The 27,984-nt window shown below is 49.6% G+C and overlaps 7 protein-coding genes across 7 annotated transcripts; 3 read left to right on the top strand and 4 right to left on the bottom strand.

The window, feature by feature from the left end:
- Nucleotides 1-631: 631 nt before the first annotated feature.
- PG985_012149 (uncharacterized protein) lies at nucleotides 632-2,371 on the top strand (the record flags this gene model as incomplete). Its single annotated transcript, XM_066831916.1, has 6 exons — nucleotides 632-880; nucleotides 974-1,187; nucleotides 1,245-1,336; nucleotides 1,412-1,812; nucleotides 1,918-2,017; nucleotides 2,114-2,371. 6 exons carry the CDS (start codon nucleotides 632-634, stop codon nucleotides 2,369-2,371), a joined length of 1,314 nt encoding a protein of 437 aa, XP_066679966.1.
- Nucleotides 2,372-3,018: 647 nt separating this feature from the next.
- On the bottom strand, nucleotides 3,019-4,457 carry PG985_012148 (uncharacterized protein; the record flags this gene model as incomplete). Its single annotated transcript, XM_066831915.1, has 3 exons — nucleotides 3,019-3,512; nucleotides 3,682-3,754; nucleotides 3,939-4,457. 3 exons carry the CDS (start codon nucleotides 4,455-4,457, stop codon nucleotides 3,019-3,021), a joined length of 1,086 nt encoding a protein of 361 aa, XP_066679965.1.
- A 2,982-nt stretch (nucleotides 4,458-7,439) lies between these two features.
- Nucleotides 7,440-9,934, bottom strand: PG985_012147 (heat shock protein 12A; the record flags this gene model as incomplete). Its single annotated transcript, XM_066831914.1, has 4 exons — nucleotides 7,440-7,639; nucleotides 7,695-9,066; nucleotides 9,131-9,235; nucleotides 9,302-9,934. The coding sequence occupies 4 exons, from the start codon at nucleotides 9,932-9,934 to the stop codon at nucleotides 7,440-7,442; spliced, it is 2,310 nt and encodes a 769-aa protein (XP_066679964.1).
- Nucleotides 9,935-14,023: 4,089 nt separating this feature from the next.
- PG985_012146 (methyltransferase domain-containing protein) lies at nucleotides 14,024-15,072 on the bottom strand (the record flags this gene model as incomplete). Its single annotated transcript, XM_066831913.1, has 3 exons — nucleotides 14,024-14,530; nucleotides 14,606-14,753; nucleotides 14,816-15,072. The coding sequence occupies 3 exons, from the start codon at nucleotides 15,070-15,072 to the stop codon at nucleotides 14,024-14,026; spliced, it is 912 nt and encodes a 303-aa protein (XP_066679963.1).
- A 996-nt stretch (nucleotides 15,073-16,068) lies between these two features.
- On the top strand, nucleotides 16,069-17,826 carry PG985_012145 (uncharacterized protein; the record flags this gene model as incomplete). Its single annotated transcript, XM_066831912.1, has 5 exons — nucleotides 16,069-16,302; nucleotides 16,364-16,517; nucleotides 16,676-17,013; nucleotides 17,083-17,632; nucleotides 17,744-17,826. Coding segments are annotated over 5 exons (1,359 nt in total), but the record flags the coding sequence as incomplete, so codon positions are not given.
- Nucleotides 17,827-23,268: 5,442 nt separating this feature from the next.
- On the top strand, nucleotides 23,269-24,967 carry PG985_012144 (uncharacterized protein; the record flags this gene model as incomplete). The annotated part of the gene is made up of 3 exons (XM_066831911.1): nucleotides 23,269-23,365; nucleotides 23,430-23,509; nucleotides 23,570-24,967. The coding sequence occupies 3 exons, from the start codon at nucleotides 23,269-23,271 to the stop codon at nucleotides 24,965-24,967; spliced, it is 1,575 nt and encodes a 524-aa protein (XP_066679961.1).
- A 639-nt stretch (nucleotides 24,968-25,606) lies between these two features.
- Nucleotides 25,607-26,785, bottom strand: PG985_012143 (uncharacterized protein; the record flags this gene model as incomplete). Its single annotated transcript, XM_066831910.1, has 1 exon — nucleotides 25,607-26,785. The coding sequence occupies one exon, from the start codon at nucleotides 26,783-26,785 to the stop codon at nucleotides 25,607-25,609; it is 1,179 nt and encodes a 392-aa protein (XP_066679960.1).
- Nucleotides 26,786-27,984: the final 1,199 nt, after the last annotated feature.

Genomic DNA, 27,984 nt, shown 5'->3' with positions numbered 1-27,984 from the left:
GTCGCCAAGTAAGGTCTATTCAATGAGGGAAGTTGCAACTAGTGCCACCATCCACTCACTCCTCTTTCACAATCCGTAAGATCGCATCACACCATTGCCCTCTGAATGTACTCAGATGCCTGATGTTGGTTCTAGGAAAAGTAATGATTATTCGACTATCTCCCCTCGAGTGTAGCATTTGTCATACACAAGGCGACGACCAACTCACTACCTACAAAAGTTTGTGATGTTCACAACTACCATGAACCTGGTCCTTAGTGGGCAACTTGCAACTACATCTTGACAACCAACTGGATTGTTGCACGGCATTATAGGTGGTCCTCAGAGGGTATCCCGGAGAATTACGTGAAGAAATGGGGAGAATTACTACTGTATCTTGACAATAAACTATTTACTTCCTGGATAGTGGTATAGCCAGGACTTTGTCAAGCAACCAATAAGATGGAAGCGGTAAGAGTAGTGCAGTCGGGTAGCTTACTAGTGGGTGGATGAGTGTGGACACCGGAGCCCCCAACCGAGAACCGGGGACTCCACTAGTCAGCCCTGGACATTTACAGGGAGAAGAGAAAAAAAACAAGCTTGCCTCTTCCTATAAATCAACATCTTGAACACCTATAACAACATAACCAGAATGTCGAATGCATACGGAAGTACCCAAGGTCAAGCTGGTGTCCCAGCCCCCACGGACGCTGGTCTATCGCCGACAGCGGCGACGGGCTCATCCCACGATGACCCCGACGCGCATCATGCTGGGCCGGCGGAAGCCGAGGCACCGGAGTCGGCGCCGGGAGCAACAACCGTATGGCAGAAACTGAGGGCATTCCACGAACGCAACTTCGGGCTGTTCCTCGTGTTCCTAGCCGAGGTCTTCGCCTCCTTGGTCAGTCCATCACCGTTCACCGCCTCTCTCCGAGACTGCATTAAACATGACACAATAAGACGAGTCCCGCTGACTGCGAAGGAATGAGGGCAGATGACGATGACCACAAGGCTCCTAGAGACCGGCTTCGAAACCAAGTTCCATGCCCTGCAGATTATCTTCGTGCGGATGTTGGCCACGGCCATCCTGGGCTCGCTCTACATGTGGGTCAAGAAGGTGCCCGACTTCCCCCTGGGTGACCGCAAAGTCCGGGGCCTTCTCTGTTTGCGTGGTGCAGCGGGGTTCATGGGCTTGTCTTGCTCTTACTGTGAGTACTATCATTCAAGACAGACAACGAAAGCGCTAGCTCATCCCTGATTCCCAGACTCGTTGTCGTACTTGAACATTTCCGACTCTACGGTCATCAGCTTCCTCGTGCCCACGGTAACGGCATTCATCTGCTTCATTGCCCTGAGGGTAAGCTCACTCACTAAAAGCATCCCCTTTCCGCCCGTCCAACATAGCAACTTGAGCCTAACAGACTGACTGCAGGAACCCTTCACCATCAACGAAGCCTCGGCGGGTTTCATCGCCTTCATCGGTGTGCTCTTCATCGCCCGCCCCACGTTCCTCTTCCCCGCGGACGACGTAATTGAGCCTACCGCAGCTGCGAGTGCGCTTTGGCTCGCGTCCGAGACCCCCAAGGACGGCGGCAGCGGTTTCGTGCCCCCCGTGGTCGCCACGCCCGAGGAGCGCTCCCTCGCCGTCCTTCTGGGTGTCCTCGGCACCTTCGGCGCCGCCGCGGCCTATTCCACGATCCGCGTCATCGGGAAGCGCGCCCACTCGCTCGTCAGCGTCAACTACTTCGCCGTCCTTGCGACCGTCGGCTCGTGCCTCATCATCCTTGTTCACCCCGACCTGGAGTTCAAGCTGCCGGAGAACGGCATGCAATGGTATGTCCGGTGTATACTTACCTACCTATCCAGACTCCAAGCCGACCCCTTTTTTTTTATCATATTTGAAATCGATGGGCGAGTAACTAATTTTCTTCCCGTCAGGTTTCTTCTTGTCGCCATCGGCGTTGCTGGTTTCTTGCTCCAGTTCCTCCTGACCGAGGGTCTGCAAAGAGAGAAGGCCGGCCGAGCGACGAATCTCATTGTACGTTTGTCCATTTCCTTCCTTTCCCTTCCTCCCCGAATACCATTGGCAGTTCCCGACCATCGCTGACCCCCACCTTTTCTGCTCCCTCCACAGTATACCCAGCTCGTCTTTGCCCTGATCCTGGAACGCATCGTCTGGGGCACGACCCCGTCGGGCTGGAGCCTGATTGGCGCCGCCCTCATCATCGGCGCGGCGCTTTGGGTGATGCTGCAGAAGAACCCAGTCGCCCACTCGACGGCCGAGGCAGCTAAGCAGCAGCCGGGAAATCGGGAAGTGGATGAAGAGAGCAGCCTGCTCGGGCGTTCCGCCGCGCTCGGCGAGGAGAATGGTGCTGCTCACACGAGGCGGTGAAGTGTTTGGGGCTTTCGCTACTGGCTGCTGAGTACGACGCTGCGCCGCAGTGGTGCATAGCGCCCCTGGTAGCTACTTAGGTCCCTGCAGGGCCGCATATCGTAACCCTAAGAAGTAAGCACTACGCAGGTGTGTGGGAAGGATGCGTTGTTTGTGGGAAAACAATGGTGCTTGGCGTTGTCCGTAAGCCTTATTTGCGAAGGCACACAAAGACCATGCTGGCGATACAGTATGACTCCTATGAGCTCAGAATAGTTACGCCTCCTTGACTACCTCGTCCAGAAGATGGATGAGCACCAAAGCACAAGCATAAGCACAAGTAGCAATAAAACGTATAGCATCAATGTCATGTGAACGCTGGATAATAAGCTTAGAATGACAAATAACACCTGGCCCGCTCGTATATATTGTGCCACCTTGAAACACCAACACCGAAAAAACTGGTGAGCAGATCAGAAAACCAAAGAAAAAGTAACTCCTTTGCTCATGAAATGGTATCAAACGTAACCAACCACCGAATGAGCAGAAACGCATGGGAGCAAATTTTTTGGTTGAATGCAAAAAGGCGAGGAAGCAGAATCAACTCGTCCGTCCCTCTTAACCGCCAGCCTCTTCCCGTAAATCGTGAATAATAACCTTGGGCCGCCCTACCGCCGCATGGCCATGCCCGGGAACAAGACCGGCTCCAGGGCGACGACCCTCCGCCGGGCCATCTGGAGTGTCTCGACGACATGCCCGCTCAGGCCGCCGTGCTGCGCGAGGAACTCGAGGCGGGCGGCCCAGAGCGACCAGCGGGCGCGGCCGCGGTGGAGGGCAATGGCGGCGGCGGCCTTGGTGTTGGTGTTGGTGTTGTTGTTGAAGGCGCGGCGGGGGACCAAGATGAGGCGCTCGTGGAACTTCTCGCCCGCAACGGCCAGGTAGTGTGCCGCGATCAGGACCTTGCAGTCGCGGACCGCCTGCGCGGCGGGCAGGGGGTCCGTCTCGAGGCCCTCGACGATTTGGTCCGCCGGCAGGCCGTACGGGTTGGTCCGCTGGTCCAGGATGCCGGCCTCGACGCACCGGGCCTTGAACATACAGAAGTTGACCCAGGCTTCGCACTGCTCGCGGAACGCGGCCGAGGAGGTGTCTTCCGGGTCGTCCGCTGTAAGGCACCACGGGGATGTGGGCCCCTCTTGTTAGTGAAACGTTGCACCCAGTCGTTTTTCTCTTTTCGTTTGTGCCCTTTGGCTGGGCAATGCCATCCCATCTTTGGGACTCGGACAGCCCGGGAATGGCGGAGGAAGAAAGAGCAGGAGCTGGGGTCTACGTACGATAGCAATTCCGTGTCTCCTCATGCAATACATCGAAGAAGTCAGGGTCGTTGATATATGGTATATACTCATTCTGTCATTCGGGTCAGCTCCAGCAATTGTGCGCATTACGCATAGGTAAGTAGTTGAGAGTATAGGTAGTGCATTTGCCCGCGCGCATTTGCGCCTAGCTCTGCCTAGGACAAGGGAAACGGAGAAACAGATACAATATAACTAGAAACCAGACAAGAGAAAAAGAACAGGAATGTCTCACGTACCGAATTCAGCTTGAAGGACCGCGGCGGCAGCTTGCGGAGCTCGACGAGCAGCTCAAAGAGCCGCACGTGCTGGGCGCTGTCGTGGGCCAGCAGCGGGGCCAGCTCGAAGATGAGGTTGTACACGAGGTGCACGAAGTCGGCCAGGCCCTCATCGCCGCCGTGCTTGAGCATGGAGCGCTGCGGGAGCCAGCCGTCAGCAAAGGCCTGGTCGATGGCGTGCGCCGCGTCGTGCGCCGCATGGACGGCGTTGGAGCGCAGCAGGTCGCGGAAGATGCTCATGAAGCTGCTGTCGACCGGGTCAAACCGCCGGTTCCGCTCCGTCTCCAGGTAGGCCACCCATGTGGATTGTCCTTGCTCGTCGTCGTCGTCATCATCCTTATCAATGTGCACATCTGGCTTATGCTGCTGCTGCGACGGCTGCTCCCTCGGCCTTTGTTGTTGTTGTTGTTGCTGTTGTTGTTCCTGGTCTTCCTTCTGGTGACATTCGGGCTCGGGCTTGGACTGGGTGTCAATCTCCATAGCGCCCGGCCTCAAAAGTGGTTGCAGTTTGGTTGAAGTTGGGATTGTATATCGGGAATCCAATGAACTATGACGGATAGAGTCAAGGGCGAGAGCAAGAGTATATTTAATTGCAGGGATGGCAGTTCCAAAAGAAGGTGCTTGGTAAAAAAAAAAAAAAAGTGGTGGTCGTCGTTCAAGAACCGACCGAGCTACCGTACAATCAATTAATGCTTTCCAGTGGCAGTTGTTGGGATGACAAAACCGGCTCGACTGGAATACATTCGGACGGACTTTGCGACCAGCCCGCTGCAACAAATCGAATACCTAAGACCAGAGCAGAATAATGGGCGAGACTCGGGGATCGAAATTGCGCGTTGTGTGTGCGTGTGTGTGTTACGTCTCTTGTTCACACGCTTTTCTTTTCGGCTCCGTTCCTATTCGTTTCCCTTCTTTTTCATGTCCTTGACCTCACCGGATTGACTGAGACATTTCCCGTCGACTCCGTTAAATATACTGGAAGAGAGGAGAATGGGCCCTTGGCGACTGAATCAATGATAATCGGACGATTACTGGCGGCTATGTACTGACGGCAGCTGGGAACCACCCGCAACTTCGGGGTCAAAGTCGCGGAAAAGGGCACCTTCGGACTATATATACTATATACCTGGGGGTATATTAGGTAAAGAAGTACTACGCACGCCTTTACGCTACCAGCTACTTACATGGGTTATAGGGTGACAAGCCGTGGGGGGTGGCAGGTGGGTTGTGAGGAGGGGGAGGGGGAAGGGGAGAAACACACGGCAACCGGTACGCATACGTTTCTCTCTCGGTCGGGCATTTCTCCATACGTCGCGGCCGGCGCTTTTTTCTGGGACTTACTGAGATTCCCGACCGCCGAATCCAGCCAGCCCATGCACGCCCTCTTTTCTTCCCTCCTGCTCTCCCTTCCTGTCAGACCGGCGTTCGCTTTAGGTAATTTGTTAGGAACTTTCCCTGCTCAAGTCCAAAGTGTCACCAGATGTCGCGCCTCACGACAAAGGATCATCATCCTCGTCCCCTGCAGTTGGATCCTAGAAATGTGAAAAGGGCGCCTAGTGTCCCGATTCGCGCCCCTCCGGTTCCCAAGTCTCTGGTTGGCCCTAGCAAGGATTGCAATTGAAAAAAAAAAAGATGACACCAAGCTTATACTTGTACGGATGGGCAGGTACTTAGCAGCAACAGAACGACTGGATGCTGCTCAGCTGAACTCCTCACTCACCGGGCCCTGTCGTAATATGCTCGTCCTCGCCATGATTGGCTTGTTGATATGCCGCAAAGTCTTACGATGTCAAGACTCGGCAGCAGGCATAGGTGACTGCATCTCCGCTCCTTCAGCCCTATTTGCGGGCAAATTGATGTATGAGTAGCTGTCTGTCTGATATTCTGCAGATCCATTCTTGATGCATACTCATCCCATTATGCAATGCTTCATCAGTGACGCCAAGTCGACCATGCAAAGTTCTGAGGTAAGAATTGGTGTATGTTCCTCACTGGCCCCGTTCAGCCGGCATATACGGAACAGTGATCTTCTATCACGCAAATGTGCCGGTCACGGCTTGGTGGCTCGTCGATAGTGGGAGCGGCCTGAGATCTTCGATGCGAACGCCACTTACAACCCATCACGCCTCAAACAATATGCCGCGGGCAGACGGACCATGCTGTGCTACCCTGATGTATTGTATGGGCATATAGGCCAACCGTCGATATTATCACCGCTATCATGCGACTCAGTTTTCCAAAGAAGGTTATTAGGTATGCCGTACCAGATCTGCTTCTACCTGTTCCCGTCCATGGACCGTCGGGGGTTTTCTTCGAACGCCGCCGGCAGATCGCGTACAATTTGATCTCCAGCATGGCCCGCAGCCCTGCCGTTTCACACCGCGAGTGGGCAATATTCGGAACATGGCGGCATCGCCCGCATCTAGCATGGAACATTGAAACTCCACGCCCCAGCAGACGAATTCTGGAGAAATGTATCCAAAACGACAGCCACACGACCCACGAATCCGGCTTAGGGGACCGCCCCATTCGGGGTATTGCTAACGAATAAACAAGTTGCTTTTGTCCGGTCCTTGCTCTTCGGAAAAAAGAAAAGGGGAAGAAGCCAAAAGGAAATCAACGCCGAAGCTCGCAGCAGGTTCTATCTAGATCGTATGATTCCGGCCCATTGACCCCTCAGCGATATTCCTGATGGGTTGTTCCTTGCTGAGTTGTCTGCGTTCAAGATAATATCTATCTCCGCAGGTTCCAGGGCACCACTTAATGTTCAGAGTGTGGGGTGTTGGTGTGGAAGCAGATCGTAATAATCTCTAGAGAAGAGTGGTTTGATTGCATTCGTCAACAGTCTGCATGAGCATCTGCAATAAAGGTAGCTGTAATCATTATTCTTCCCCTCGGGGAATGGAACACTCCGCCGGAGTAACTTTTTGAATGTGCAACGTTGCGCTCAGGTCAGCAGAAAACGCAACACTGTATATTGTTGCACTCGTTCGCCCCCTTAGAAACAGCCCAGAGCTGGCTGGGTTGTGTAGAAGACATCAACAGAACGGCGACAAGGGTACAGCAAACAGGGGGGTGGCACCACGACTGGACAATATATAGCACGAAGCTTCACATAATTTCGAATAATATCCTGCTTGAATCCCCGCAAGGACTGTATCATCATGACTCTAGACAAAAGCTGTGCTAACTGTCGGACGACTTATAAGTAGGCTAACCACGGCCATTCTTCTAGGGCCCAAGAGCAGACAGGAACCAGCTAATCGACAGCCTCTAGGTACTTGTAGTCGCTATTAATCCTTCGCAATTCCAAACACACATGAACACTCTGAACTCCAATGGCTCGAATACCCATCGTAAGCCCGAAGAACGTCGTTCACTCTTTTCAAGGTATCATTCCGCAGTAATAAAGAAATCAGACAAAATGCGAAGGCTGGTTTTGGGTTCCGACTGGCCAGTGGTCTACCTGAATCGAGCTCGGCAGCGGCCCATCACTTCTCCTTGGCATACGAGCTCGGCGCTGAACTCGGATCCGTCCAGAGTCAGATAAATGTCAAAGTAGACTCTGTAGAAGGTTCCCTGGGGGGTATCCATGCGCTCGAAGTCCTTCTCGAGGTTCTTGCGAGACAAATCCGAGGTAAGCGTGACCACTTCCTTGATGCCTACATTTTCAGTTAGCTTGCCGTTCCAAACCATAACCAATTCGAGGTAACTTACGAGGATCCTTGGTGTACTCTGGGCAGACATCGTCATCACAGGCATAAAGGATATCTTCGTACATGAGAGTGGCCCCGGGGGCAACTTGACGGAAGAAGGAGACCTTGACAGGCTCCCCGATCTTGACCTTTTGGCCCTTCTGCACGAAGATCTGCCTCGTGAACTTGCAACGATCCTTGCCGTCGAGAGAGGGCACACGGTAAGCTTCGGGGTGGTAACCCTCCTTGAAGGGCTGCAGAGTCGCCATGAGATAATGACGACGGGCAACACGATGCGTGACGACACGCTCGGTAATACCAGCGGTTACCGCACCCTTGACGATGGCAGCGACCGAGTCCATGGGTCGGACGACCTTGGCCTGGAATTGAGGCGGCACGTGCAGCTTGATTTGCTGGAAGAGGTACTCGGATGCACCAAATCCACCCACAACCAGGATGTTCTGCAGTGTCCTGTTCTGAGCTTGAATAGCAATGATCTGGTTTCGCACGAGTTCGAGAATACGGTTAACGACGGGTTCGAAGCATTGCAAGATCTCTTCGTTGGTAAAGGTCATGTAACCTTCTTCGATGCCAGCCTCGGGGAACTCGGCCTCGATGCCAACATCGACGGCCCATTTCTGACCGTTGTTACGGAAGTCAGCTTTGATGCGGTTCTCAAAGTCCATTATGCATTTGGCATAGACCCGGCCAGCGGTTTTGGAGCCATCGGGAAGCTTCATCTTCCGGATCTTGGTTCTCAAGATATTGCTGAAGTTCCTGTTGAGTGCAGTCGAGCCGCAGGAGTCGCCAGATCCTGCTGTGCACTCTGCTACTGTGAAGGGGTTCTCGTCCTCGACTTCGTAAGCAATCAAATCGACAGTGCCACCACCGCAATCAACGATAAGGACTGCATCGTGGACTTTGATGTTGAGCAGACCAGTCTTGGAGCAGAACAACGCTGCAGCCTCGGGCTCACTGACCAACGTCAATCGGTTGTCGTTCTCGTCTCTTAAGAAGCCAGCCTGAATGGCAGCAGCACGGGTGGCGGCCTTGCCGGCATCGTTCCAAATGGCTGGTACCGTCAAATAGTACCGGATGTTGCGCTCTTCTCGGTTGAAGACTTCACCCAACGTCTTCTGCAAGGCAGCTCGCATAGCCTGCCGCAACTTGAACAGGTAATCGGCCGCGACGTCGATCTCCGACTTTCCGGGGGGCAGAGGTGGCAGGTTGATCGGGTCGATATATGTGTTGCCCGACAGCATAAGTTGGAGCTTGAACCATTCGACCTTCTGCACACCAGGCTTGGGGTAACCGGTCGGTGCTAGAGCGTCGGCGATATCAGGACCCCAGCCGACCACCTTTTGGTACTGGTCATAGTAGAGCACGGTAGGAATCTAATACGCCCAAGTCAGCTTTGCCTTATTCCCGAGCCATACGGGTTACCAGGCGGCACTGTACCTTTTGTTTCGTATAAGAACCTGCACCTGGCCATTCGGTAATGATGTCTTCCTTGGCCTCGTTATTGGTAGCAAATGCGAAAGCCACGCCGGAGAATGTGGTGCCCTACAAGATTGCATTAGTCTATGGCGGACGAGCGAACCACGCGGTATAGTGAGGTTAAGTACGCACAAAGTCAATTCCGACAATCAGCTGTGCCTTGCTGCGGCTGTTGCCCTCGACTTCAGCAGCTGGCCGACCGAATTGCTGCAGGCCGGGGCCTTGGTTTTGCGGAGGAGCAGGTGGAGGATATCCAGTCGCCCCAGCGTAGCCAGGAGGACCGCCCTGGATGGGCGGAGGACCACCGGGTTGCATCTGCATTTGGGGAGGATAGCCTTGAACGGGAGCGCCTGTGTTGATAGGTGGAGGGCCGCCGACCATCTGCGACGGGGGAGTACGAGCTGGGCCTTGGACAGCTTGCGGGCTCATGCGCCCAACGGGAGGAGGAGGACCACCGGGATTGAAGTTTGCAGTGTAGCTGGGAGGTCGAGGGCCAGCGCCAGGATGGTTCATGGTTTGTTGGAGACTCTGTTGCGACGACGAGGAGGCGATGGAGGGGGCGGGACCGGGACGGGGAAACTGCTGCTGGATTTGAGGGGGACCTGGTTGGCCGGTAGAAATGGCCGATGGGCCTTGACCTGAAGGTGGGGGGGTCGCGCTCGTCGGAGGTGCAATGTTGTCTGAGGACGAAGGCGGGATGCTGGCAGTGGATTTACGTTTCCCAAACCCTAGGCCTTTAAAGCGAGAGTTCAAGGATGAACTCATAAGGGAGGACTTTCAGAGACGGAACTCCTAGGACTTCTTGAAGGGGGGGGGAGGACTCGAGTAGAAAAAGAGAAGGGGGGATTGCCAATGTAAGAGGGAAACTGGGTCCAGGACTTTGCAGCGGCAGCTAATCGTATGTAGCTATGGCTGGGCAGGGTCGGCGGCCTGGGCTTGGTTGTGTGTGTGTGTGGTGGCAGAGTTGCCGCAACTAGGAGGGAGAGAGTAAGACTGGTGTGGAAATGCTACCATGCTACCACCCTCCGCAGCAAGCAGCAGCAAGCAACAAACAGCTTCGGTCAACTGGCCAGTGCTGCCCGGTTGGATAGATTGAGACGGACGGGGATGTTGCTAGGCTGGGGTTTCTGGGTCCTGGGAGTGGGAGTGGTGGTCCTGGGTCTGGGTTGGAGTGAGTGCAATATGATTTGAGGCGACCAGGCTGACAGAGGAGCGTGGAAGGGATGGGGGGAGGCCGGAAAAGGGCACACACACATGTACTCTCTGCATGCACACCAAGCACCACCAAACACCGATAGAGGGGGTCCCTTTCTGAGAAGAGGGGTGAAACTTGCGTCCCTGGTTTGTGATACCTCAGTCTGTGTGTAAGATATGCCACCTGTCGAGGGCAGAAGAGATGAACGTGAGGGCAAAAAGGGACAGAGCGAGTAGTGTAGTAGCACCTCTGAACCGAATGAATGCAGTAAGATTGATTTCAGCAAAGCAATGCTCCGAAAATGCCAATTGAATGAAGAGGCACAGCCAAAGTCGACCTGACCTGATCAAAGAAAACGGACTAGTGCTAATAAGCGTCTGGCTGGTGGGCGGCGCTGAATCCTTCTTTCTTTGGCCCTGGACGAAAAATGCAACCAAGACGCAGTTAGACGCAGAGTGAAATGCACTGCATAGCAAGACGCAGGAGCTGGCGCGATCTGTGCAGTTAGTTCAGTCTAATGGAAACGATTGAGCGATGAGCAAGAAGGGTACTTGTGTGAGTGTGCGACAATACAGCATTCATTCAGTCTATTTCTGCTCCTTCGTCTGCTCCCTTCCATGATACGATTGATCTCATTCTTGCACGAATGACGGCGTCAATTGTGGCAGTGAAGCTGGAAACAAAGGTCAAGAGGGAACGGGCATGTGGGTCAATGGGGATACGATGCGATGCCTCGATGCACAATACCTGGCCCCAGGCAATCAGGCCCGTTGGTCGTTGTGGCTGATTCGAGCTGACAGCGCTAAGCGAGCGAAGAACATCGGGTCGTCGGGCAGTGTTCTTAGTTCCATATCGGTGCTCACAGTAAGGCTGAGCACCTGGAGAGGGGCCCTTTGGCGGGGTTGCCAGGCCTGAGAGCACTTGGGACTCGGTCCCTTTTGCAAGCAAATTGAACACTTCATCAAAATCGATGCTTTTCGGGGTGCGACTTCACGCGAAGAGGTGGTGAAGGCTCAGCCGGAATCGGTGGAGATATCGGTCATCGCACCCCTAGAAAAGCTTCAACAACACATCAATGGCGGCAGGGCACCTGCAGCGATGGAACATTATGAGGTAACCGAATCAACACACGATATATGTGCAGCAGTGGTGACCGCCATTGATGAGAGCATGCATCATTCTATCAAACCACAGCGTTGGGGAAGAAGTATATGCATCTGTATAACCAGGCGAAAACTGGGAGGAATCCTTACATAGTGCTTGCTGTTAGGGGCTTGATCTTGAATTCATTGTTTAACGATATGCCAAGTCGCTCTTTCTCCTAGTCCAGCTTACTGTATGTACGATGTGTCAATGATGGGTTTCAATGCCGTACTTGTCAATTCCAATTGTCTCACCGCCTTCACAGTCTTCATGTGGTACTGACAGGGCGAATTTCATATCACGACACACACACACACACACACACACAACTCAATAGATCAATACTAATTACCCTGGGTGGACGAGCCATAGTCCGTCGCAAGGATCCTATCTTTTGTTGAAATCTCAAGCTAATATTCTCCGGAACTGCTGTGATCGTCGGAGTCCTAGGTTACTATGAATCCACTTTCATGAGCTGAAAAACAACCTACGGCCAAATGTGGGGAGGATGCGCATCATCTTGAAGGTGCCTGATGAATTTGATCTATAGAAGTCACATTTATAAGTATAGATACCGAGATTATATACATTGTGAATCTTTCTGGGTGGAAGAAACACAAACCCGCTGTCAGATCACAGTCGACAGGCATGCGCCAATGGTTGACAGGCAATTTTGGTGGTCAAAATCCAAGTGAGTGGTGCTTTGGTAGGGGCCACAGAATACATCGTCGTCTCTTGTTGAGATAATTCGTGCCATTGCCCCGGGTTTTGATGCCCAACGCCCCCTCAACTATTCTCCATCCATAGAATTGCAACCAGCGACAATGCAATTGTCTCTGCATGCGATGCCTAATCTTCGTTTCCCGCAGTTTGCCCTTTTGGGCAGGATCTTGATCGAACGCCCACCTTTCAATTCAATCGATAAGCATGTTGATTTCAACTCTGTTCCTTCGGCAGCAAAAGCTCTCCACCCTGACAGACCAGGATGGGTGAGGCTGGGCTGCTGAGCCTCCCTGCCTCCAGCGATAGACGAGCGTGGCAGTCTGGCAGGGGTCAGCACTCTCCATTCCCACCCTCCCACTTGTTCGTTCGTTGCAGTGGGGTAGTAACCTAGTGGGCTGCGATGAGCGTTCAAATGCCTTGCAGCAAGTCTATGCGCGGTTCAAGTCCTACAACGACTCTCACTAGGTAAGCTATCCGGAGGGATCAGACTCCTCGTAATGGTGCGAAGTGCAGGAAATTGCAGACTTCCTTCACTGAGCAGCACCCAAACAGAGTATATGTCATCCAGACGCCTGAAATCTCGAGCCACTCAACAGCAAAGACTGCGTCAGCTCGGATTGCGTGTGCTGAAGGATCTAAACTCCAGCATCTGGCGTAAAAAGGCTGCTCAGCTCGACACCATGCAGTCAAATTAAAGCGCTTGACCTACCTCCTAGACGAGACCTGCAGTGGCGTCATCTTGCAGGCCAGTTTCAACGATGCCGCAGAATTTGCCACATGGCTCGCTGGCGGCTCCGGGGGAGGGTGTGCTCCCCTGACACATCTGGCGATAGCCCCCAAACCGTCTGGCCCAACGATAGGTGTCCAACTGCACGACAAGCCGCAAACGGGTTTTAATTACTGGTTGGGGGCGGAAGCTGTGCGCTAAGTGGGATCGAGACTCGCCGGCAACATGCAATGCAACTACATATCGTGGCAACGGGAACGGACGCAACTCTCCTTATTACCTGCAGTATCAACTGCATGGGGCAATTCAGGGTCAGGCGCGCCCCTGCCGGTTGTAATTGCGCCCTGGACATATCCACGAATTAGCCGCCCGAATGTTTTCATTTCACACATGTAGTTGGCAGGTAGGTGATTGCACATGACAGAAGACTGACTAACGCCACTGAAGTAGTCAGGGTCGAGGCCATCAAAGCCCGATGATAAGCAACGCCATCACTGTCTGACTAAGACGAGCCGAGCAAGAAAATGCTGGTCTAGAGCAGCATTTTGCCCCTGGATTTGGTCACGTTACCATGAATCAAGAGAACGTAGCCCGGTAGATACGAAACAGATCACTTAGATCCCAGGAAGAGAGCCTGTGAACACGTCTTGATGTGGGTTGATAAGAACGTGATCTCCTGTTATGTATACCATAACGTTGGTGTTTGTCCCTTTGCGTGCAGCTGGCGGTATCAAACACAGCTTCCATTGATGCCAATCCGAAAGAGTCGGCACCAGGTGAGGAGTCAAGCCATTAGAGCCCGAAGAAAGGCTTATTTGGTTTTATATACTTATGAAGAACTGGGCCAGTTCTTGTCTCGATCAGGCATCACAATTTGAAGGCTTAGGTGGTGAGTCAAGGAACTGATTTTACTTGGAAAGTCATAAATCAGCAGGTATAGATAGGTATTATACAACAGCAGTGGCCTCTTTAACCGGATCGCCTCCTTGATCCCCCAGACAATGCTATACCAACCGTTCTCTTACAAGCTCGGCAATCGTGATCGTATCTGGCTAACCCCTGAAATCTAAATGGTTCCTTCCTCCTTCTTGTGGAACAAGCATACTTCTCTCATGCAGTCGATACCGCGCATCTCAGCGCTCATGGCGTGCCGCTTGCCGTCGCCCTCGAGCTTGTCGTCGAGGAGCTCATAGATGTACTTGGCCATGGTGTGCTTGCTGCGGTCTTTGCCACCCGTGCCGTCGCCGCCGTAGCCTCCCATGAACGACGTCTGGAGGTCCTCGATGAAGTAAAAGCCGCCCGGCTTGACGATCTTCCAGAGCATTTCCAGCGAGACCTGCTGCTGGTTCATCGTGTGGCCGCCGTCGTCGATGATGATGTCGAAGTTGCCACCCGTCTCGTCGATGAACTTCTGCAGGAACACCTTGTCGGCCTGGTCGCCGGAATAGATGGTGGCGCCCGTCGTCTCTGCTGCCCACTTCTCTGCGCACGCGCCGTCGTACTCCATGTAGTACAAGTCGACGCAGGGGAAGTACTCAAGCCAGGTGTAGTAGGACTTGCCCGGGCCATAGTTCTGGTTTTCAAGGTATCAGTGAGAGCTTTAGTCGCCGAGTAATAGGGGAGCCGGGGGTGGAGAACTGGTACTTACCATGTCGCAACCAAGTCCAATCTCGAGCATCTTGAGCTTCTTGCCGCGGATGGCAGGGAAGTACTTGTCGTACATGAACCAATACTGATGGGTCGTCACCTTGTCTGTTCCGTGCTTTAAAGCGATCTCGTGGAAGCTTGGGGCGTCGCTAATTCATCATGGTGAGTATATCAGCTCGACCAAGCCTGGACAGGGAAATGGACTTCTTACCTTGCGACGAATGGTGTACCGGGGGCAGCATCAGGAGCCGCCTTGGGCGGCGGAGGCGCAACAACCCCATGGCCCTCGGGCTCTGTGCTGGCGCTCTCGTCAGTGCTACCAGTGCTGCCGCCGCTACCGGCGCCAGTGCCTTTGTGCCAGGCGTTGTTCAATGTTTCCCTGACTTGATCATGCTGATGAGCAATGCCAATGAAGAGCAGGATCGATGCTGCTGCAAGCAGCATGTAATGCAGTCTCGAGGCAGCCATACTGGAATCAGGAGCAACTGAATTGTCTGCGATGGGCTAGGTGCGCTGAGACTTGTTACAATTGAGGGACGAAAAGAAGTGGGAGAGTGAAAGAGGAGAAAGGGAAGATCCGTAGGTAGTGCTGTGTATGTTCACCACCTACAGACAGCTGAAGAATGCCTCAGCTTATGGAGGTGCGAATAATCGACAAGAGCACCTGAGTTACTTGAGTTAGATTAACCCTTGATAAAGGAGGCAGAGGTGTAAAGAATGGACAGACAATGTCTCAATCACAGTGCTACCAGATGAATATCCCTAGGATCACGGATCAGGGGCTAGGCAACGCCACTACTGAATTAGAAAATTGATACCCCTTTGGGGTAACTGGATCGAATGCGACTCGACGGCGCGTACCTGTTCTGCTCAATTGCAGGATCAGCTGGAGGGTGTCCAACTGCTGATTGTGTACGAGACTCAGACAGGCCCAGCACACTTTGATGCCAACCGCATATTATTGATCCGCTATGAGCCAAGTTATCCCATCTCAGGCCGCCCCCAAATGATCATAATGACCCGAGTGGGAAACATCATGAAGTTATATACTAGTATATGAGTCAGCCGACTGCCCCCAAGGTGCAGTGCAGAGCCGCAATCGGAATGCAGACAAGCTTTCAACTGACCTCACGACGTCAGAAAAATGTAAGAAATGCATCGTCTGACAGGAGTAGAACTTGTAGTGAGACAATAAAAATGTCAACCCTAGAGAATCATACAACTTGTGCGAGCTGGGGGCGGTGCTAGCTCTATGGTGCCCCCCTGAGTCAACGGACACGACAGAAGAGAACGAGAGAGACTGACCAAGCTTGTATCATATTTAGTTGCTCTTTGTGCTTGCCCTCATTTAGTTCACGGTTGTTCCCAAAGCTCCCTCTCATTAGCACCGCGGGGTTCCCAGAGAGTGTTGAAGAAGAAAGACCTCCTTTGCTTCATGCTTCCCCCACTAGAATCATTGTCGAGATGGACTTCTACCAGCTGAACTTGGCGGTCTTTGTGGCCACCAATGGCTACTTGCTGTACCGACAATACAACAGCAGCAGCGATACTAGCACCAAGGAGAGTATCAACATTTCGCTAGCTGGTTCGGAAGACCTTGAGGCCGCAGAGAAGAGACCCGATGGAAGAGCTGCCCGACGATTCCAACTCAGCTTCTTTTTGCCCTATTTGCTCGCTGTTGCAGCGGATTGGCTTCAGGTATGCGCACACCTGGTGACGAATGGTGGAGCTTGGACAAACTGCTGACCATTGCTGACAGGGCCCTTACATTTACGCCATATACAAGTACGAGAAGAACTTGTCGGAGAAGACGGTTGCAGCTCTGTATGCGGCCGGCTTCGTATCAGGAGGAATCAGTGCTTCGTTTGCTGGCGGGTTGGCCGATAGATTTGGACGGAAACGAGCGTGTCTTTGTAAGTGGCTGCATCCTGTCCGATACCGTACTCGGAGCGAGTTTATAGCTCGTACAGTTTGGCCACTCGAGGCCAGAGTGAGCCATTGTAGGGCCTCGAGAGTCGTCCATGTGGTAAGATGGAGAAGACTGATGCTGACACGAAATGCAACCCATTAGTGTATTGCGGCCTGTACATCATCACCTGTCTGACCATGCTGAGCGATAGCCTGCCAGTCCTGTTCTTCGGACGTCTCACGGGTGGCGTCTCGACAACATTGCTCTTCAGCGTGTTCGAGGCCTGGATGATCTCGACGTATCACGAGCAGGGTCTGCAGACGACCGGCCTCGAGCTGAGCACCGTATTCGGCAACATGACCACGCTGAGCTGTGTGGTTGCCATTGCCTCTGGTGTGTTTGGCGACGTCCTCGTTGCACATTCCGGCACGCGTACCTGGCCGTTCATGGCGGCCGGCCTCTGCTGCGTTGGCGCGGCTTATCTGATCTCGGAAATTTGGGTATGGGAAATCGGAATCCCCCCTTACCACGGATATGATGACCCTGGAGTCTGACCTTGACTATCTTAGAACGAGAATTACGGTGCAAGATCGATAGAGCAGACTTCGTGGGAGGATCTGAAGAGTGGCCTCTCGGCCATCGTAGGCGACACGAAGATCTTGTCTCTGGGCATAACCTCGTGCTTTTTCGAAGGCACAATGTACCTGTTCATATTCTTCTGGTCCGCGGCCCTCAAGAGCGCCCGTTTGCAATCAGGTTCAGCCGAAGATGACATTCCATACGGACTCATCTTCTCGAGCTTCATGTGCGCCATGATGATGGGATCGGCCATGTTCACGCTGCAGACCTCGGTCAAGACGGCACAGACCACGACCGGCACGCTCATGACGGTGACGCTCATGGTGGCCTGCTGCCTGTCGCTGGCCGCAATGCTGCAACAGGAGCACCTCCTGTTCTGGGCACTGTGCCTGCTCGAGGGCTGCATTGGCGCCTATTTTCCCAGCATGGCACACCTCAAGAGCGAGCTGATCGACGACGGGATCCGTGGTCGCGTGTACAGTATCCTGCGGTTCCCGCTCAACGTGTTTGTGGTGGTCGCCCATAGCTTGGATGTTGAAGGTAAGCCGATCCCAAGCCAGCAAGCCCCATCTTCTTTCTTTCGTGCTTTCCTTACACGAAGGCGTGTTGGCAATCTATCATGTTGCTGTGTGACTAATGACAGGTGGACAGGCGATGCGCACCGAAACCACGTGTTTCTCACTTGTGCATCATTGCTGCTGATTGCTTTTCTCGTCTCTCGACGTTACCTTACCCAGTGAGCTAGGTGACTATTAAGAAAACGACGCACAAGGGCTGGTGCTCGTAAAGAGTTTCGTTTTGTTGCATGTAGGACTAGATGTTATGGTACATGCATTTCTCCGTATTAATGGCTGTCCCCAAACTGAAAATCTGGTTATCCCCTTGACCGCTGAATACTGTTCAAACAGTAGAGAACAGCAGGTATAACAATGTCTTACCCTATAAGATATTAACCCTAATAATATAATTAATTAATATAATAAATCTTATAGCTTTATATTATTTTAAACTATATTTATATTAAAATTAAGTTAATTTAATATTTTATTATAAAAATATTAAATATTAAAAATAAAATATTAACTTATATAATTAAACATCGATTTTATAATGTTTTCTAAACTCTTTTAATTAAGGGGTTTTACTTTAGCTGCTTTAATATTACTTTAATAAGTAATTTAAAATAAATTCTAAACTTGTTTTTAAGCCTCTTTCTATTTAATTAGACCCTAATAATATTATTTATAATAATATTAATATTAATAAATTAAAGGACTTTATAGATTAAGAGGAATATATCGATATATTATTAAAAAGGGAGAAAGTTCGAAATTAACCGATTATTAATAAACTTAACGATATTTCTATTAACAAATCGATTAATAAGTTTATTAATATATTAAATTAATTAAAAAGAAAGATTAAGGTAGAAAAGATCGATTTCTTATCTATTTTATATTAATATATTATTAATTACCATTAAGATACTTTTAAGCTTAATTAAAAGATTATAAGTTCCTTTTACCTATTTACCTTTAATAATATTATACTTTTAAAAGAACCTATTAAAGGTTATTTAAAAAAAACCTTTTAATTTTTTCTTTCTTTCTTTCTAATTTAACTTATTAAATAATAGGTTAAATAAATTAATAAATATATTATAAAGTATTCTTATAAGCCTTAATTTTAATACTTTCGATTCTTAATAAAGTTATTAATAATTATTCTTAAACTTTATTTATTTCTTATTATTATTATATATATAAGCCTTTATATTAAACTTTATTTAAATAATTATTAATCGATTATAATATATACTCTTTATTACGATCTTTCTATATATATTTTAAAGGATTAATAAAGTTAAATTTATTATAACTTTTATATTTAAAATATTAATAATATTATCGGCTCGGTTCCCTTTAATATCTTTATTAAACGAAGAAAGTTACGGCTTATATTAAAAGAAAGAGTAATATACTCTCCCTTTATTAAAATTAAAAGTTAAAATAACTACGTTTTAATAATTAATTAATATTTATAGAAATTTAATATTTATTTTATAATTAATAAAGTTATTACTTTTTATTTTATTCACTTTAATAATATAATTAAATATAAATATAAATCGGTCGATTATAATTTCTTTTTTTATATTCTTTTAAATATTAATTATTTCTTTTAATAGATTTAATACTTTAAATTTAAAAGTTATTTAAACTTTAACTATTTAAAAATAAAGAATATTACCCTTACATTAATTAATAGTATATAAACCGATATAAAATAACCCCTTTTAAAACGATTTAAAATAAATAAGAAAATAACTATTTTTAAAAGGTTAATTTTAATGTAATTTATTATTATTCGCTTTTATTAAAACCTACCTTCTTTCTCCTTCGACTATTTATATTACGTATTCCTTAATAACCTTTATTTAATAATTCGACTTTTCTACTATTTATAATCGATAGATATCGATATAATTAGTATAATATATATTAGAAAAGGTTCCGGTATTAATTTAAAGTTTTTAACTTTAAAAGTTATAAATAAAGGTAATAAATTAAAATAAGGGACCATTTAAAAAAAGGTTACCCCTAAAGGGGAAATTATATAATTTATATTTAAAAATAATAATAATATTTATTTCTTTTCTATTATTTTTTTTAGAAAAAAGATCGTAATTAAAATTTAAAAGTATTTAAAGAAATCCTTTATTAATAGAAAAATTATAAAGGTTCTTTTTATATTAATTAAATAAAATAAAAAAGGGAAGAATATTATTATTAATTATTAATTAAAGAAAGAATTATTAATTCCTTTAATAATTAATAAATATAATACTTATATAAATAGTATTAATATTAATAATTAATATAGGTTTAAATTTAATTAAAAAAATTAAAAGCTACGTTAAAGAGAATAATATAATTTAACTTTTAACTTTTTATTAAATATTCCTATATTAAACTGTAAATTAGATCTTATATTAATTTCTCTCTTTTAAAAATCTCTTTTATTAATATATATTTAATTTATTAAACCCTTTATCGATATAATTAATTAATATCTATATTTAATTAAAACTATTATTTTTTTAAGAATAACCGATTCTATTACTATTTTATTAACTTAATCTTTAATTACTTTAAATCGAATACCGTAATTAAAAAGAGTATTAAGAGGTAAAGGGAGGTAGGAGTTTTAATTACTTTAAAAGAGTTAAAAAAGAGTAAGAAATAGCTTAAATAATATATTAAGTAATATATATAATATAAGATAAGGAGAGAAAAATAATATATTATTTATAAAAGGTAGATAAATATTTTATAAGAGTATTTAATTAATAAGGTAGGATAAAATTAACGTTATATACATTAAGGTTATTTAAAGTGTAATATTAATTTCTATTTAATAAGTAAATGCTTTTAGAAATAATATAAAATCTAACGTATTAAAGCTTTACTTTTTCCTATTTAAAAAATTAAATAATAAATATATAGTAAAAAAGGAAAAGTTAACGTTATTATCGTTATTATTTAATTAAATTAAGGTCTATTTATACCTATTTACGTTTCACCATTAAATTTAAGCTAAACTTATAAAATCTAATAATTTAATTTAATTAATCCGGTAGTTCTATTATTTAAGTAGTATTCAGCGGTCAAGGGAATAAACCTAATTTAAGCCGCCCTGGTCTGGGCTGACAATAGTGGCAGTCAGTGGCAACACAAAGGCTTCAGTAACAAGAAAGAGGAGCTGAGTGAATGGTAATATTTGTTATCGTCAGAAGTTGCAGATTCATTACGTCAATTCGAATTTATGTACACTTGGCTAGGTTGATTTGTTTTGGGTAAATCATGAAGGACAAAAGCTTGCCATGCTTGGCACTTGGAGTTCGGGATAGGCAGGCAGCGCAGCAGGCTACTTGAAGTGGACACGGTGAAGATTTGAACGTGTTATTCTATTGGACAGACGAACAAAGGATCTGCCTATAGGAGCGAACTAAAGCAAGTATATTGGCTGGTAGGAGCAGTTGACTACTGGATTGAGTCCAATTGAACAAATGTATTGGGAATACCAATGCGGGAGGGAGGGAGATTCAGTTGTCGCAGTCTCGACGGCTGTTCCCTCCATTGCCTCTAATTTTACCTGGCCAGACCCGCTCCTCCCATTACGAATAAGAGAGGCGCGCGAAACGCCAACGAATCGTCCAGAAGGGCAATCAGATAATAATATTGTAAAGTTTCCCACCCTGCGATGGGGCTTTTCTCCTATCTTGCATGATATCCAGGATAATTCCTGTAATTTGCCCATTTCCCTTTGCACCTCCAGTCTGAAGAACCTCCTTTTTAATGTACGCCGTTTGTAATCTCACATTGCAGCTTATAATGACTGACGGGAGGAACAGCTGTTCCAAATGTTGAAGTTGAGGCACCGATCGTGACCATCCCCCTCTTCCTTCCGATCAATTCCCTGTGTGGCTGGACGATTCCAACTCGGCATAGTCACCCCACCTTCTCAACCGATTTCGTTCACCGTCATCGTGGCCACTTCTTCTCCCCCAGCCCGTGTGTCCTGATGACCAGCGCCTTGATCCTGTATTCACTTTCTCCCGAACCTATTACTCAACCCAGGTCCCCTTTGCCCATTTTGTTTCATAGAATGATGTATCGTTAAGTCTTTCGATTTTCTCGCTTGAACTCATCGGCGTGCTTGCGTGCATCGTTTGACATCTCACGATCTGACTCCGACTTGCAAAACCCCCCGGGGAAGCCGCTTACCGATTTGGATTTCCTCCTCGCCGCAATCTGCGATCCCGAGGCTGGCCTGCTCATCCTAGGTCAAGGATCGTGAAGTTGCCATTGTCACCTGCGTCCCGAAATTAGTGCAGCACGATTCTCTCCTCATAATCTACTAGTGATTCGGACTGGAGCGGAGTAACGTATCCTTCATTTTCCGGGAGCCCATCAAATCGTCGAGAAATCAGTCCAGGTCACGGGTCCGCCAAATCTCAGCTCGACTCGGCATTACTATACCAAACCGCTTACTACCTCCTTACTCATGTTGAAACCCCGGTAAATCGCTTGCACTGGGGAATTCTGGGGATTTCTTTCCAGAAGGGACATCCGGTCGCAGTCAAGATCAAACGGGCAGGTGGAGGAGATTCCTCGTCTTGCCAAAACCGCTCCTTCGGGCTGCCCGGTACCTACGACATTTGGCCAACATCTGCATGCCGCGGTGCCGCAGCTGCTCACCTTGTCACTTTGGACGGCCAGTACGTACCCGATCTGGCCCGCGAACTTTTTTTTCTCGTGCGAGGTGGATCGAATGACCTCATTCCAACTCCGCTGAGACTCGACGCCGGCTTAATTATCGAACGCAGAAGGGCCGTTTAAGGGGAAAAGCCCAAGAAACGAGGCCGTTGATTGGCTGCAGCCGTTATAGGCCTAGGGAAGTTCGGCTGCTTGTCCTGGGCGCGCATTGGCTTGCACGAGGAAAGCCAGCTGCAAGCAAGCAATCCTACCATCCACAAGTCTGGGACACTCCGATATCCCCACTGGAGAAGAGAGAGAGGAGCCCCGCGATTCTCCCTGGTCCCTCAACCCCCCGTCGTCAAGCTGTCGTCCCAACGCTGGCCAGGCGCCGAATGGCGCGACAACCCTCACCCTCGAGCCGGTTGTGACACCAAGAGCTCCGAAATTACTCCTCAAGATGAGAAGGCCCGACAGGGCGAGCCAGCAACCCAGAGCTCGTTGCGCTTCATTCACTTGTTTTCCTTGGCCTTCCTCGTTCTAGTCCTGGTAAGTTGGGCTCTCAGTCCACGATCACACGAGTTATTTTCTTGCTCCTACCTATGTACCATGCCCCTCTACTCTTCCACCTAGCTCCAGGGCAACCTGGTTGTTGCTCCACACCCCGCATCGACTTTCGTCACACACACATCGCCCAGCATACCGAGTGAAGTATTTGAAGTGCTGACTAGTTCCCCTCCATACTTAAAGGTTGTCCAACTCTTTCTCACCGACGCCAAATCTCATTATTCACGCATATTTACCTCACAACCCTTTACTCGCACTGCCTTTTCTCCCCCAGCAGTCGTCGTTCAAGAGCCCGTCTGTGAAAGCCCCCAACCTTTTCCCACTGCTCCTCCCATATCCAGACCACGCACCATGGCGCTCGTTGAAGAGACGAAGCGCATCACGGCGCAGTTCGACTACACAGATGCGGATGTCAACAAGGGCGTGCAGGAGTTCCTGCGCCAAATGAGTAAGCTCCTCGATTCGCCAATCCTAGATCGCCTTTACTGACATGTCATTTCTTTTTCTATCAGACGAGGGGTTGGAGCACGATGGAACTAGCATGAGCCAGATCCCGACCTACGTCACTGGCGTTCCCAACGGCACTGAGAAGGTGAGCTTGCCTCCCAAACACGTACAAACGAAATCCAGCCTGACTGAACATAACATCTAGGGCTTGTACTTGGCGGTCGACCTGGGTGGCACAAACTTCCGAGTATGCTCGATTCACCTCAATGGCGACACAACCTTCAACCTCACCTACAACAAAGTTGCCATTCCCAAAGAGCTCATGACGGCGAAGAAGGCAGAGGATCTGTTCGGTTTCCTGGCCAAGCAAGTCGAGGAGTTTCTGCGGGCACACCACGAAGACTACTTCGACACACGGATTCGCCGCCGCAACACCGTCAGCACCCCCGAGGGCTACAAGGACGAACACACCTTCCGGCTAGGCTTCACCTTCAGCTTCCCCGTCCAGCAAAGTGGCATCAACAAGGGCACCTTGATCCGGTGGACGAAGGGCTTCGACATTCCCGACGCCGTTGGCAAGGATGTCTGTGCCCTCCTTCAAGTCGAGTTGGATAAGCTGAAGCTCCCCGTCAAGGTGGCGGCCTTGGTCAACGATACAGTCGGCACTCTCATGGCTCGTTCCTACACATCACCTGGCAAGACGAGCACATTGCTGGGTGCCATCTTTGGTACTGGCACCAACGGCGCCTACGTCGAGAAGGCGGCAAACATCAAGAAGCCCATCGTGGGTGACTACGATAAGGCATCAGGCGACATGGTTGTCAACACAGAGTGGGGCTCTTTCGACAACCAGCTGAACGTCCTCCCCAACACATCTTACGACATTTTGCTCGACCAGAAGAGTGTGAACCCCGGAATCCAGATGTTTGAGAAGCGAGTCTCGGGAATGTTCTTGGGCGAGATTGTGCGTCTTGTGGTCGTTGAGATGCTCCAAAACCCCAGCATTTCGCTGTTCAAGGATGAGAACTCGAGCCAGAATGATTGGAAGTCTACCACCACCATTGGCCCCGACTCAACAATCAGGGAACAATGGGGCCTTGACAGCTCGATCCTTTCCATCGCAGGAGCCGACAGCACACCTGACCTCGTGACATTGCGTCAGGAACTCGAAAAGGAGCTCAAGGTTTATGCGGCTTCGCTGGAAGATGCGCAGGCCTTCAAGGACGTTGCATACGCTGTCGGACGACGTGCCGCGCGATTGTCAGCAGTCGCCATCGGTGCCACCGTGATCCAGAGCGGTCTCCTCAAGGACAAATCAGATGAGCCCATTGATATTGGTGTCGACGGAAGCCTGGTCGAGCACTACCCGTACTTCCGCGATATGATCTACGAGGCTTTCAACGTCATCGAGGGTATCGGCCCCGAGGGCGCCAAGCGAATCCGCATCGGCATTGCCAAGGATGGCAGTGGTGTCGGAGCCGCCCTCATTGCCCTCGTTGCTGCCGGCATGGAGAAGCACTCGGGAGGCGGCATCCTGGCCAGCATCGCCGAGAAGGTATCGTCAGTGATCCCCGGTTACGGCAGTTCGTCGACTGTGGCCTAGAAGAACCCCTTCGACGTTACTGAACATACTGTACAAAGCTGTATGCGCGAACAGGAGGAACAAGAACCACCGCGTGGAAAAGACGCGTTTGATGACATTCATGAAAGCCATCACTAGGCACACATGCACGGATACGGAGTTCTGGGGTCTGGGGGGTTATTTTTGCTCTTCAAAGTGATATATACTGGCGAAGGAAGGAAAGGCATAAGAATTCGGACAGGGTCCTCTATCTACCATGTGCATATTGTTACCAAAATGAACCTTCAACACCATATTCTCGTTCCTCACTAAATGTCGTGAAGCCTGGAAATTGTAACGTAAACACTAGTGATAGTTGCGACCAGGAAAGTACTTTTAATTATATTGCATTATATAGATATACAAGTATAGGAGTATGAATTTATAGTATCTAGTCATGTCTAATACAACTTCACTAAATGAACCAAACATAATTAATAAAGAAAAAACGTCTAATAGTGCTCAAATTAATACTGCCTCTTTTTTTTTTTGGTTCGTCCTTCCCCAATAACACCTCTAATTCATCAACCTCGGATGGGCAGATCAGCGCTTGATCCGACAGAGTAGCTATGTATGTAAATATATCCCATTAAGTCTGTACAAAGCAGAGCCTCTACTGTACTACTTGGCTCCAAACGCCGCCGCCGGGTAAGCCCGATCTCGCTTTTTTCGCAGAGTCGAGCTACTCCGGGAGCTGGCGCCCGAGCTCACGCCACTGCTCGGCACGGCCAGGGTCCGCGACATATCGGCCGGCAGGTCGTTCCATTCGGTCTCGGGCCGCGCGTTCTGGAACGATTGGCCGGACGATGTCGGGGAGGGGAGCGGGCCGGGCCTCGGGGGGCCACTGCCCATAGGGGGAGGGGGAGGGCCGCTAGGGGACGGTAGTGGTGACGATGAATTCGTAAAGCTCAACACGGCCGGCGTTGCTCTAGATGCGGTCGCGCTTCCGTTTTTCATTGTCGGTGGCGCCACCGATTGGCCATTGCTGCTTTGTTGCTGTTGCTGCAAGGTGTCCAGCACGCCCCCGGAGCCCCCGCCGATCTCGCGCCGCACGATCCAGGCGTCGTTGGGCGTGAGCATGCGATAGTAGGCGTCGACGGGCGGGTCGATGCGCGTGAAGCCGCGGGCCAGGTACCAGGCCATGCCCTCGCTGTTCTGGGTCCAGACGTGCGCGCAGACGGTGCGGCAGGCCCAGCGCGGGTCGCGCCCCGCGAGGCCGCAGACCTCGTTGAGCAGGGCGCCCGCGAGCCCCAGCCGCCGGTACGGCTCGTTCAGCACCAGCGACTGGATGTACAGGGCGTTCGGGATCGCGTCGATGAACTGCTCGTCGGGGCGGGGCTGGTAGAGCTTCTCGGGGCGGCAGACGAGACCGCCGATCACAGTGGGCTTGTTGTCGCCTGTGTCGGTCCAGAGGAGCACACGCGAGAATGCGCCCGACGAGTCGGGGTCCGAGAGCGCGGCGTAGAAGGAGTCGGAGTACCGCACGGGGAGCAGGCGGGCGGTGATGCGGCGCAGGGACGGGATGTGCGACGGGAGGATCGGCGAGATGGTGATATTGGGGTGATGGGTCGGTTTCGCCCCGGGGATCGCGACGGTCGGCGGTGTCGCTGCCTCCTCGGGGGAGTCGACTGCTGCTACGAGTTTCGGCGACGATTGTTGTTGGGCTGTCACCTGGGCGGGAGCGGCTGCTGCTTGTTGTGATGTTGCGGCTGCGGATGGAGGGGCAGCGTACGTGGGCTGTTTAGGCTGGAAGAATGACCGGATCGACGACTGCCCGCCATTGTGCGAAGGGAGCGACATTGCTTGTACGTAACCGTTATAGACGAGGAGGAGCTGAACGAGTGGCAGCTCAAGAAAGGGTGCAAGGCCTTGAAAGAAGAGAAGTATAGGCCGACCGAAGAAGGGAAGGTAAATGAAATGCAACTGTAGCTGTTTTTCCTCGTCAGAAGAGAAAGAAGTTCTAGATGGATGGTACCTTATTAATTTTAGCCTGGATCATGAGAGTGGCATGCAGCCAGAATTCCTTGGCTTGCGCGGCTCGAGGTTGCTGGGCCTAGGCCTCGTGGAGTCGTCGGGTCAGTGGTCGCCCCATCGTTCGCAGCGCGGGCAGGCCTAAAAGGCCTTATTTAGGCCGTGGGCGGAGCTATCCGGTTACGTAGGCTCGCACCCGACAGCTCAAGCTCCAGGGGCCGGATCGGCGGGTGCGTCGACATTGGATTACATCCAAGTATATACTGCAATCCTTCGAAACAGCAGTTTGACAAGCACGACATGACACGTCTTGACAGTATTGAACGCATATGAAAACAGCAACATGCTTGACAGGAGCTGTGCATGGATGAGCCCCTACTGTACCAGACTACTCTTTCAGGTGTTTGAGTGAGGTAGGCTCTGCGGTCATGTACGATCCTCTCTCCTTACACTGCTCAAGTGACACCTTGACATCATATAGTATACTACGAAAACTCCAGGAATCTAACGATTAAACATCTCCTGGTATTCAATTTCTGACAAGCTACCATAGTTCTGAGGCTTATGTATATTCAGTGATAGTTGAGGCCAATGGCAGCTCTTTCCGCTATCTCGATCATATTGTAATACCTACCTAATGTGTATAGGAAGCGAGCCCTATAAAAGGTCTTATTTCACTTGTAAGGGGGAAAAGTGGTCTTGTTGGTAAACGAAGCAAATCCGAGTATATTCATGAATATAATTCAACATGCTACTATTTGGGGAAGTCTCTGGTTAAATCGCGTGTGTGCAGACTGAGCAATATATCATAAATCAGTCTCATAGGCAGGCAGCCGCTCCTTTTGATTGTTGCTATTCGGCGGGCGCAGAACATGCAGGCTATTCGCTTGTTCTTTGGGCTCACGAGACTTTTTTTTTCTTTTCTGATGCCAATTTCCCACCGTCAGCAAGCAGCGTGTCAGCGAAGTCCCGATCAACCGCTACCTACAACAATCAGCTCCTACCGATTCTTTACTCAACTACAATAC

This window comes from Apiospora marii (assembly GCF_038362585.1).
Source record: "Apiospora marii strain CBS 49790 chromosome Unknown utg000009l_segment0_segment0, whole genome shotgun sequence".
In the NCBI taxonomy this organism is placed as follows: Eukaryota; Fungi; Ascomycota; class Sordariomycetes; order Amphisphaeriales; family Apiosporaceae; genus Apiospora; species Apiospora marii.
Note: the sequence above shows the minus strand (reverse complement) of the source record. Positions and strands in the feature narration are given on the sequence as shown.